This window comes from Ornithorhynchus anatinus, chromosome 4, assembly GCF_004115215.2.
Source record: "Ornithorhynchus anatinus isolate Pmale09 chromosome 4, mOrnAna1.pri.v4, whole genome shotgun sequence".
NCBI classification, from domain to species: Eukaryota; Metazoa; Chordata; class Mammalia; order Monotremata; family Ornithorhynchidae; genus Ornithorhynchus; species Ornithorhynchus anatinus.
The window spans coordinates 15,863,679-15,876,227 of record NC_041731.1 but is presented as its reverse complement, the minus strand read 5'-3'; the positions used below and the strand labels follow the sequence as shown (position 1 = coordinate 15,876,227).

Below are 12,549 nucleotides of genomic sequence, written 5' to 3'. Positions count from 1 at the left end.
TGAGATGAGAGTCAGGGATAGGAGAAGGCATGAGGTGATAGAGACAAGGAAGAGGAAGAGAAAGGGAGAAAAGAGATAGCTGAGGTTCAGCTAGCATGTTAGCTTGAGGGGGAATAGGTTGGCGAAGAGTGGTGAGCAACGTAGCTCCGCGGAAAGAGCCCGGGTTTGGGAGTCAGAGGTTATGGGTTCTAATCCTGGATCCACCACCTGTCAGCTGTGTGACTTTGGGCAAGTCACTTAACTTCTCTGGACCTCAGTTCCCTCATTTGTAAAATGGGGATTAAGGCTATGAGCCCCACCTGGGACAACCTGATTACCTTGTATCCCCCCCCCCCAGCACTTAGAACAGTGCTTGGCACATAGTAAGCGCTTAACAAATACCATTATTATTATTAAGAGGGAAACAGCTGATGAAGACTTGGATATAATGAGTAGGAGTTTTTGTGTTATACACTAAGAAACAAACAACTCTTGAAGATTTTCGTGAGGGGAGTAATGGGTTACAAATAGTGCTTTGAAAAGGTGATACAGTTATTTGTAATGTAAGATAGGCTGGAGAGGGGAGAGTTCTGAGTTTGGTACACAGCGTGGCTCAGTGGAAAGAGCCTGGACTTCAGAGTCAGAGGTCGTGGGTTCGACTCCAGGCTCTGCCACTTGTCAGCTGTGTGACTGTGGGCAAGTCACTTAACTTCTCTGTGCCTCAGTTACCTCATCTGTAAAATGGGGATTAACCGTGAGCCTCACGTGGGACAACCTGATTACCCTGTATCTCCCCCAGCGCTTACAACAGTGCTCTGCACATAGTAAGCGCTTAACAAATGCCAACATTATTATTACACCAGAAAGGAGGCTGTTTTAGTAAGCCAGTTGGGAAGGGTGGAAGTCTTGAAGTTGTCATCAAGGTGAAAAGGAATGGGTGGATCTGGGAAATAGAGACAGAGAAATGATAGGATTCAGAACTACTGAGGCAGGGAGATAAATAACAGTGGAGTCAAAGATGAGACCAGGATTTTGGTTCTCTGTGATAGTGATGGTACTTATCAATCAATCACTTGTATTTATTGAGTGCTTACTATGAGAAAAGCATGATGCGAATGATAGGAAAAGCAAAAGGTTTAGAAAAAAATGAGTGTCCTCTGAACACTTTGGGTTTAAGATGCCATCATCAGGCATCATCATCATGCCTCGTCTCAGAAAAGTTTCCAATACTCTACCAGTCTCCACTCCGGGAGGGAGAGTCAAGCAGAGGCCATACCCATTCCATTCCTAGCTTGGGCAGTGGCTAGCAGGTGGAAGGCAATCTGCTACATGTCAAAACTCCCCTGTGCTGGGCAGCAGAAGCAGGGAAGAGAGCCAAGGGCGGAGACTCCAGTTTACTAGACGGAAGGAGGCAATGTTAAATCGCTTCCGTATTGTTACCAGGATCTATGGGTACACTATCAGAGCGATTGCAGATGGAGGAAGGGCGTACCGGGAGAGATGTGTCCACGGCGTCATTATGGGTCGGACATGACTGGACAGCATGAGACAACAACAACAGGTTACCGGGGGAGATGTTCCTTAGAGCAAGATATCAGATGGAAAAGCAGGAGAGAGGACAGGGCTGATGCTGTAGCATGTGAAGTGAAAAGGGTCGGAGGACTCACCGACAGACTTTATATATTAAAACCCACATCGTTTGATCTTCCATTTTACTGACCCATATTGTCCATATTGTCCTTTGGTCACTTGGCAGGTTGATATTGGGTGCTCCTGGATTTCCATTTCCTCTGTCATCTCATTTCATGAGCAAAGACTTACCAGAGTCACCCTCAATTTTCATTCATACGTTCATCTTTGGTATTCCATATGTTGCCTATCTGCAGGAGGGAAGGGTCAGGTCCTGGAAATTATCTCCTAGTAATAATAATAATAATGATAGTGTAATCTGTTAAGTGCTTAGAGGCACCATACTAAGCGCTGCAGGAGATATAAACATATCAGATTGGACGTAGCCCCTGTCCAACGTAGGGCTCACGGTCTTAATCCTTAATTACAGATGAAGAAAATGAGGCACAGAGAAGTGAAGTGACTTGTCCAAAGTCACACAGCAGACAAGTAGCAGAGCTGGAATTAGAACCCAGGTCCTTCTGACTTCCAGGCCAATGCTCTATCCACTAGGGCAAGCTGTTTTAAGAAAACATGTCTCTCAGGAGATGTGTTTATGCCTCAGAAAAGCTGAAATGTACTTTTATTCCAGGGTTTGTCATGGTGAAACTGTGTGATAATTCATTGCACCACCTTGGCCAATTGAAGGAAGTATGTTTTTTGCCATTTCATTTTCTTACTCTCGATGAAGCAACCATTTCCTTGCTTATTCTTGTACAATTGACTGAATTGTTTACTTTCTCCCACCCCTTTTGCGCATGTCCATTTCTTTGGCCTGGTCTTTTCTCTTTCCTTCAAGTGAAAAGCTTTCTCTCAAACAGCTCCTCTGGCAGTTCTCAATCCAGCTTTTTCATCCTTTACTGCTGAGTTCATTTTTTTTTAAACTCCTTAAAAATAGCATTTTCAAGCTTTTTCCAGTTGATTTTGGCTTTAGCCGAAGGTGTACTTGACCTGGCAAAATTAGCTCTGCCCTGCTTTGCCCTAGTCAAAACTTACCTCTCTCCAACCAGTTAGAAAGTTGGTCCCTCTGAGATTAAGAACCCATAAAAGGGCTTCTGGGGCATTGAAACAGAGACAACTGTGTGTAAGGGTAATGAAGTACATATTCTGGCTCCTTGGCTCTCCAGCTGTCCTTTTCTTCACCATCTCTTTTCCCATCTGACCGTCCTTCTCTCCTCTGTCCTCTTTCCCTCTCCCATCCCACCCCAGGGCCTGGAACAAGATGCAAACGTGTTTCTCTCTCTCTCTCTCTCTCTCTCTGGGTGTTTTTAATCACCATCTTGCCCGGAAACCAGATCTGGCATGGGGCGAGGGGGAGAAAGGAGAAGCTGTCAGAGTCTCTTATCGGATGGTAGGGAGGATGAACGGCGAGTGAAGGGCTTCTCCCTGAGTCCTTGACCAGGTCTGATCCTCCCCTGGCCTATAGAACAAGGTGCTGAGTATCACTTGGTTTTTCCTCATGGGACAGCGCTGGAACTGTCTAGGTCTACTTGGGGGACACTTTTCCTGGTCGAAACCACTGGCGGACAACTTTGACCTCCTCAGACTTCCTACCCAGCTAGTCGTACTTGATTTAATTCTAGCACAAACACAGCAAGATGGCCAGCAAACAGAGAGCTGTTGCCATAACTCTCGTGCACAACCAGAAAGTGGTTGCCAAATGTATGCATAGATATTGGTGTGTGTGTCTGTGTATGTGTTTGTGTTTTACTTACCATGCTAACCCTTTTTTGAAGCAATTCAACCAGATAGTGCTTTCAGGTTTTGGCATGACAATTCTGCTGAAATTTGTTAATCGTGTTTCCCTAGAAGACAGTAATATACAGATAAAAATATACAGTGCAAATATAATCTATAATTCTGTAATTGGTCCAATATAATTCTCTGTATATATATATATAATGACTAAATATATATATGAATTTACATAGCTTTTATGTTGAATGCTAAATTTTTACTCTCCCTTTCTCCTGTGTCCCAGAGTCCTTCTCTGTTCTGCCTGAATGGGAAATTTCTAAATCACCTTCTAGTCCTAGGACCAAAGAATAAAAATCCCTCAAAATGGTGACATTTTGAAATATTCCTTAGGACCCCTCAACCTCCTTGACCTTCTTATTCCACCTACCATTTATCAAACAAAAAAAGTCTCTCATTCAAAGGCATTTTCATAAATTTAGAACTACAATTAGAGACATTAGACTTTTCAAGGGGAAGAAATATCACTTCTCTCAAATTACCCCCTCAAATCCCCTAGAGAAAGTCAGGAAAAAAGTATTCCTTTGAAAGACAACAGAGCTCTTTAGCTGTGGAGCAGAATTAGCCACCCAGATTCTGGGAGAACCTCACCTGTGATATTTTATAAGGTGGGTTAAGGAAGTCTGAAACATGAAATGCTTTCACCTAAAAAGGTATCAGAAAGGGCCACATTGAACTGTTCACACGATTACTGTTTTAATGAAAGAGCAAAATTAACTGCACTGCCATTAAAACATTATCCCTAGCCACAGTTTACAGTTCCAAAAAATAAATAAATGCCTTGCAAAACCACATGTCTCTATTGAAGTTCCGTTGCTCTAGTTCAGCTGGTGGACTGATATGGCAGATAGATTGAGGTTGCACTCTCCCTTTGAATGACTCCTTTAACTTCGATTCATTCATTCAATCGTATTTATTGAGCGATTACTGTGTGCATAGCACTATACTGAGCACTTAGGCGAGCACGATATAACCATCAACAGGCACGTTCCTTGCCTACAATGAGCTTCCCGACCTGAGCTGTTGAGTAGCATCTGTATTCCTTCCAATCAAGTGCATTTCAAACAGGCCACTAGCTCAATTGGTCAAAGCCCGCTCCGTGTGCCTTTACTCCTCTCTCTCACCTCCTGTTTGCTTCAGCTCTTTAGTCAATCACCCATCTATATCATGACTTAGTACAGTGCTCTTCAGTAATGACACGGTAATCGCTCAATAAATCCGATGGAATGAATGAATGGATGGCATCAGAGCAGCTTTAGAGTTAGATTTAGTCTCCTGGGTATGTTCTATGAAATACGAGGAATCTAGAAGGCTGGACAATTTATCTGTCACAATAAATTCCTTTTTTAAAAACGTTTTACGTAATATAAAACATGTTTGTAGAGATAAATAGGAATATTTATTTAAATTTAAATCCCGTTCCCAATTCCCTCCATGTCATTCGTTCATACAGTACTCTGTACACGGTAAGCGCTCAGTTAATACGATTGAATGAATGAATGAATCGTATTTATCGAGTGCTGTATAGGGTTCATAGATTTGTGAGCTAGAATGGTTCATTCATAAACATATATGGTTGTATCATAAACCATATAGTTTCTTGGTTCTAGAAGGTAGATTTCTACTATGTATTCAACAACTAAAATAGAACATTTTATCTTACAACAGAGACCGCTTGGTTCGCATTTCAAACCCTTTTATTTCAAAAATGAAAGAAGATATCCTGTACCACTTAAATCTTGGAACTGGAACTCATGATTTTCCAGCTATGTTTGGAGATGTAAAGGTAAAAAATGTTAATTGTGTTCTAGAAATAGAATTCATTGTTGCCTAGAAATGCCATCCATAATCACACAAGACTTGCATCCTCCAGAGAGAGAGGACACGTAGACTGCTTTCTTTGGGAAAATGACTTTTTATGATCTTTTGGCATATTGTTTGAGCAGGGGCCTCAGGGCTAATCCCCAAAAGCCAACTCCTTGAGCTCACAGCTGTCCAACCTCCCCGAGTACAGACCATCTCTCGTCCCACCATGATCAGTCAGCATCCCTCTCACAAAATCGATCTAGTCTCGATGTTTCTTTAGCCCCGGTTCCTCTTTTATTTGATTCAGTCCACTTTCCACTCAGAACATTGTGACCTTCAAGCTTTGCAGTGTGGGAACACCCTGACTCCTTGCTTGATTACTAAAGCCAAGCGTCTGCCCAAGAGACAGATTAATGGGACAAATTGATGATATTTATTGAGCACTTACTGCATGCAGTGAACTGTACAAAGTGTTTGAGAGAGATTAATGCAAAAGAACCGGTAGACACGTTCCCTCCACAACGAGCTTACGTGATGCAGCCTCTTAGCCAATCGCAGGACAGGTAGTGATCTACATTACAGGATTTACTCTGGGATGATATTAGCCCTTCAGCAACCCCAGGTGAACCTACATTCTGTAGTCCCGAGTTACAGAAAAGCGTGAAGAACAGAACGACTAGTCACGCCAGGCCTTCCACTCTCTGACTCCTCCCTGCCGCCCGCCCCCGAATTGCGCCGGAGGGGAAGCTTTGGTTCCAGTGTCCAATAATGGCTCAGGCCCAGCCCGAGAAGGGGTGGATAAAAGAGCTGAGCTATGGATGTCGCCGTCTAGTCTTCGAAACGTGGGCCCACAAATGCCAGCTCCTTTCAGGCGGCTCCTCTCAGGCAGCTCTTGGAACCAGAAAGTTGAGTGCAAACATGAGCTCACTTGCTCCGGGACAGTTTTAGAAGTGCTAAGGGATGACTAAATTTGGTCTCCTCACTTGGCCCTCTCTTAAAACCGGCTCCAAGTGATAGACCGCTGCCTTGAAGATGGCCCCTTAAAGCCAGCTCTGCAGTCGCTCAAGCATATTTATCTAAATAACCACACACTCGTCAGATATACCAGTTTCACGTCATGTTTTCATTAGTTGCTTTAATTTAGACTTATTTGCATTTCCTATCCACCGTGAAACATTCTGATGATGATGTAGTAATTTTTGTGGAAAATGTTGGGTTTTTTTTTCCTGCAAATGCCATGTTGATTGAGTCATCTAGGAAAACAGAGAAATCATCATATTTATATATATTTCAAAGAAACATGATGATCTCTATGTGCTTTGTGTTTCTGAGGTATTTGATATGTTGTCCAACGACCGCATATGTTTGGTGAGGTGTTATTATGATTCCCTGAATATTTGCTGAATTTTCCCCATGTTAGTTTGTATGTGTAGGAGGAAGCCCTTCACGGATGAAAGCTTTTATTTCCTATATGGCTGAAGATTTAGGACTCGGACAACCCGGCATGGAGTATCCCAATATTTGTGCAGGAACTGACCGTTATGCAATGTATAAAATAGGACCTGTATTATCTATCAGTGTAAGTACAGACTTAATATCAGAAAATAAAAATACACACTTAGAAAAATCTTCTACCTGTAAAGTTTATTTGTTACTTGACCTCTTTAATCTCATTGTCTTAAATTGTAATTTTATCCAAGAATATCATGTGCATACGAATCCAATCTGAAAACTTTTAATGATTCTAAGTAGGTGTCCTAATTTTTTTTTTGATTGGGTGATTAAGTGCTTGAGGAGAGCTTTTATTAAATGCACTGAATTTCGGTGGACCAGCGATAAGAATTACAAATGCCAAATGAAAGAAAAAATGAAAGCCTTTGCTTGGAAGCAATTAAAGCAAGGAATATTGGATTTGAAAAAAAAAATCTGGCCTGTTTTAGCAAGTATATGTAGTCACTCGTGTTTAAATAAAATCAGATTCATAGCACTTTATTTGGATTTTAATTTCCTCTTTGTTTTTTCAGCACGGTATGGGCGTTCCTTCTATCGCAATCATGTTGCACGAACTCATTAAATTATTGTATCATGCCAAGTGCTCTAATGTCACCATCTTCCGCATCGGCACCTCTGGTGGCATAGGTATGTTCCTTAAATCTCTTCTGTAAGTGACTGAATCTAAAAGTTGGCCCTGTGGATAGGTAGGGATTGTGGTTGGAATCAATATGATTAAATCCATTCATGTTTTTTCCCCATGTCTGACATTCTCTCTTTTGTCTCTCAAACTATTGCCAAATGACTCAGATATAGAGGCAAATGGTAATTTGAAATATATAGAGAGAAAAATGTCTGAATTCCTGAAAGGTCTGTATTGGAGAAGCGGTTTTTAAAATCCCCTCTAGCCTGTAAACTCTTTCTGCCTACCATCTCTGTTTTATTGTAGTGTCCCATGTGCTAGTTCAATGCTTGGCACACAGTAAGAGCTCAGTAAATCCCATTGATTGACTGCTCGATTAAAATGCAGTGGTACTTATCGTCCTCTAGACTGTAAGCTCGTGTGGGCAGTGAATATGTCTGTTTATTGTTGTATCTACTCTCCCAAGCGCTTAGCACAGTGCTTTGAAACGCAGTAAGCGCTCAATAAATCTGAGTGAAATGAATATCCTTCTCTTACAAGCAATGGATGTAAAGGCTGTCTAGCATCTTTCCAATGACTTATTTTGAGAGAGACAAAGAAGTAAATTAGATAAGTATCTCCTTTCCAGTTGTCTCCCTCGCCAGCTAAGACTGTGAGCCCCATGTAAGACAGGGAATGTGCCCAACCTAATTATTATATCTGCTTTCTGCTTAGCATACAGACAACGCTGAACAAATTTCCCGGTAATTATTATTATAGAGCCTTCTGTCAGGAAGGATGGAAGAGCCGTGGTCTTGAGGCTCGAAGTTAGAGAAGTAGCATAGCGTAGTGGACAAAGCACGGCTTGGGAGTTAGAGGACGTGGGTTCTAATCCAGGTTCCTCCACTTGTAGGCTGTGTGATTTTGGGCAAGTCACTTAACTTCTCTGTGCCTCAGCTACCTCATCTGTAAAATGGGGATTAAGACTGTGAGCCCCACTTGGGACAACCTGATTACCTTGTAACTACCCCAGCGCTTGGAACAGTGTTGAACAAATAGCATAATAATTATAATAATGATAATTTAATAATTCAGGACTGAGCATCTGCACAGATGGATTGATTAGAGGACTAGTGGTTTGCAGGGTGCTATTGACATGTGCTCTTCTTCCTTCCGATCCTCTTTCCATTCATTCATTCACTCAATCGCATTTATTGAGCTCTTCTTACTGTGTGCAGAACACTGTACTAAGCGGACAAGGCTGCGTCACATTCCAAAGTGCTCGTGCCATTTTGGCCGATGTTAGCCAAGTCGAGACAGACCTGGAACTGCAACCCAAGCCTTCTGATTCCAGAGCAGTGCTTTCTCTGTTCACTGGATCAGTAGCAGGCCATTTATGATTATATGTTTCTTACAGGTTTACAAAGGCCGATTCCAGATAATTCCTATTATTAATTGTCTTGCTAGTTCCTCCTCATCATTGGTATTTATCGAGCACTTACCTGCGGAGCACTGTACTAAGGCCTTGGGACAGTACAATACGATACAATACGTTTGCTGCCTACAGCGAGCTACTCCCAAACCCCCTTTTGCTTGGAATAACGGACCAAAAAATAGAGAGGCCCGAGTCTATTTCTCAACCTGAATTATTCAGATGATTTTACCCACGTATGGGATTCTTTCTGCTCTGTTTAACAGTTACTATTTGCTTCATCCACAAAGATGGATACTCTTCTAAGATCTGTTTTTTTGTTCCTTAGGACTGGAGCCAGGCACTGTGGTAATAACTAGAAAAGCGGTAGACGCCTGCTTCAAACCTGAATTTGAACAGATTATTTTGGGAAAACGGGTGGTGCGCAACACAGATCTTGATGAGAAACTAGCTCAGGAATTGACCAAATGTGCTCAGGAGATGAACGAATTCAACACGATCATTGGAAATACAATGTGCACTTTAGACTTCTATGAAGGTAAGATTTGTTCATTTGATCTTAGGAAAAATAGGAAGGAAAGAACGTATAAACCGAGAGTTCGCTTGTCTTTGTTTCGTAGGTCAAGCACGGCTTGATGGTGCTTTCTGCTCCTACACGGAGGAGGACAAACAGAAGTATTTAAAGGCAGCTTGTGATGCCGGAGTCAGAAATATCGAGATGGAATCTTCAGTCTTTGCTGCCATGTGTAGCGCTTGTGGTGTCCAAGGTATGTATGCCCTAATTCGGTTTGGTGGAACACTGGCTTTGGAGAGGGCGTAATTCCCTCCGTTTCCCCATTCTGCTCTTGGAAGGGTCCCAGCGATCCCCATCCAGAGACAGATAACAGGAGGGCCCGGGTTGGGGAAGGATGCGGTGAATGTTTCTCCCCACAGTCCTTCCCCCTCCCTTCTCCTACTCGCTGCTACCCGAACCCATCCAACACCTGCTCTCCATTATGGTTAAAGTGAGGTTTTATTTATTTATTTATTTTTCTGGATCTATGGCTCTCACCCTTATCGTGTCTTTGCGGCGCTTCAGTTCATGAGCCGGGACAAAAAATGCCTTGAAAATTTCTCATTTGTGCCACTGAGGAATGCAGGTGTTCAGATGAGCAGCAGGAGAAAGAACAATGCCACGCTGCATTCAGGGGATGCAGCTGAGATGTCGGAATCTACGTGCCTACTCCCCAATCTCTTCTCCTCAATTCTCATGTCTCCCGGGGGTCAATGGCCCAGGCCCGTCCCCTTCCCCAGCACTACCAGGGGAAAACCTGGCCGGCACCTGTCTTCCCCAGATGTCTTTCCAACTTTGGTTTTAGTTTTTTTTTAACATTGTAAACTTGAATCTTTTGGGAGGAACCGGAGAATGGAGAAGCAGCAGGGTGGCGTAGTGGAGCGAGCACGGGCCTGGGAGTTGGAAGGATATGGGTTCTAATCCCGGCTCTGCCGCTTGATTGTTGGGTGACTTTGGGCAAGTCACCTCACTTCTCTGATCCTCAGTTACCAAATTCTGTAAAATGGGCATTGAGACTCGGAGCCCCATGTGGGGCAGGGACTGTGTCCACCCTGATATGCTTGTATCCACCCCAGTGCTTAGTATAATGCCTGGCACAACAAGAATACTAATCTGTTTAAAATATTATACTCTGCTCACTCGGTTTCTGAATTTTGCATTTGATGCACCCTTGTATCTTTCTCTCCTTCCTCTAGCTGCCGTGGTGTGTGTCACCCTTCTCAATCGGCTTGATGGAGATCAGATCACCAGTTCCCATGAGGTGCTGGTAGAGTACCAGCAAAGACCACAGAAGCTAGTGGGTTATTACATTAAGAAGTGCCTTGGGAAAATCTGAGCACCTTGTGGTTTGTTTTTTTTTAAATTCTAAGCAGAGTTGCTGTAGTTCTCAGCAATTAAAACAATGGACCCAGTTCTTTTTGTTTGTTGTACTGGGTATGAATTTTAAGGACTCAAGTGAGATAACAATTGTGGTCCACTCATTAAATCCCAAGCTCTTGATTACTTTTTTTTTTTACCTGATAGCTTTAAGAACTGCTTTCCTTGAATACTATTGCACTGGATTAATTAACTGTCTCAACAGTAATCGAAGCTACCTCTCTAAGAATCTTGCTCAATATCGGCTCAAGTCTGTCCAGCCTCTCTCTCATTTCTCCAGAAAGACTAACAGGTTGCGCTGGCCAAGATTCAGCTGCACATCCATCTTACCCTTGGCTTCTAAGTGAGAGCTAACTGATGGTTTAAAATTTTTTACTATACAGCTTTGGAATAAGCCAAACTGCGGGCACCAAAATCTGTTATCCATGTAAATGTCGATGTGCTAAAACCTTTGTGTTTTTGAGTGTTTTCCATGGTTTTCGTTAATGGACTAAATCTGCCTTATGCAGATGCTTCCAGGAGTTTAGAATTCCTCAGGGGTCAATTAGTCATTTAGAGACCATTTAAGGAAATTACTCTTTTGGACCCAGCATAATCCCCGAGAATTGTTCATTCTTTGCATAGTCCCTAAAAATACTCCCAAGAGTGACCCTCAGGTGTGGGGGGTGGGGGGCACTTAAAATGTTCACAGGCTGAAAGGTGCCTTCATTTTTGAGGAATTACAAGGTTCTACCAGATCTATATTTTTAAGGATAAATTTTTTCACTCTTGTTTGTAATAAATATTATGCTACTCATGATTAGATTATTGGGTTACTTAGAGTAACACTATGAAATAAAAGAGATGAAGGGATATTTAGTCTTTCATATTTTAAGCCAGAAAGCACTTTTAGCTTTTTTTTTAATGCGTTGTATGACCAGTAGGAAAAATACTATGGTTCATTGCATTCATTTGAAATGATAAAAGATGCACTTGTGTGTTGCACAGCAGAAAGCATTCATCCTAGATGGCATTATATGAAAATATTTGTATATTAAAATATAATTTATGAATTCTGATGGATTCTCCAGTGTTTATTTACAGAAGTCTCTGTGTGTCACTTCAGGTTTTCTAGGGCTTCCTAGAGGCTATTCAGTCGTCGTCATCAACATCATCGAACATTAATTGTGTGCAGAACACTGTACTAAGCAGTTTCGGATAGTACAAGCTAGTTAAAAGCAATCAGTGGCTTTTAGCATTTTGTGCAGAACACTATACTAAACACTAGGGAGAGTAGAATACCACAGATTTGGCAGACACATTCCCTGCTCACAGAGATTTAAAAAGATTGATCCTTTCAGTTAAGGAGCTCACCATCTAGCAGGAAGCCGACAAGCAATGTGGCTTAGTGGATAGGGCACAGGCCTGGGAGTCAGAAGGACCCGTGTTCTAATCCTGACTCAGCCACATGTCTGCTGTATGACCTTGGGCAAGTCACTTAACTTCTCTGTGCCTCAATTACCTCACCTGTAAAATGGGTATTTAGAGTGTGAGCTCCATGTGGGACAGGGACTGTGTCTAGCCTGATTAACTTGCATCTACCACAGAACATAGAACAGTGCTTAGCACATAGTAAGCGCGCTTAACAATTACCATTTTCATTATTAGCAGGAGAGACAGACACTTAAATTACAAATAGGAAAGTAATGGGTATTAAGTGCTAAGAGGGCTATGAAAGTTAAATGTTCAGCTGGCGTGGAAGGATCAAGATGGTAGAGGGGGGATAGAAAGTGGGAGAATCCAGAATTTCATGTGGAGGGCCTAGAGAAAATGTGATCTCAGGCTTTGAAGATGGGAAAATCTGTGGTCTGGGATGAAGGAGGAGGG

The 12,549-nt window shown here is 42.3% G+C and overlaps 1 protein-coding gene across 2 annotated transcripts in view; it reads left to right on the top strand.

Moving 5' to 3' along the window:
* UPP1 (uridine phosphorylase 1) overlaps positions 1-11,741 on the top strand; it is a 28,789-nt gene extending 17,048 nt beyond the window's left edge. For both annotated transcript variants that reach the window (XM_007661637.4, XM_029063970.1), the window contains exons 3-8: positions 5,071-5,188; positions 6,629-6,787; positions 7,233-7,347; positions 9,082-9,291; positions 9,374-9,520; positions 10,503-11,741. In XM_007661637.4, the coding sequence (XP_007659827.1) occupies positions 5,071-5,188; positions 6,629-6,787; positions 7,233-7,347; positions 9,082-9,291; positions 9,374-9,520; positions 10,503-10,642 (889 nt within the window). In that variant the 3' untranslated portion in view covers positions 10,643-11,741. The remainder of the gene's footprint in view (positions 1-5,070; positions 5,189-6,628; positions 6,788-7,232; positions 7,348-9,081; positions 9,292-9,373; positions 9,521-10,502) is intronic.
* The last annotated feature ends 808 nt before the right edge of the window (positions 11,742-12,549 follow it).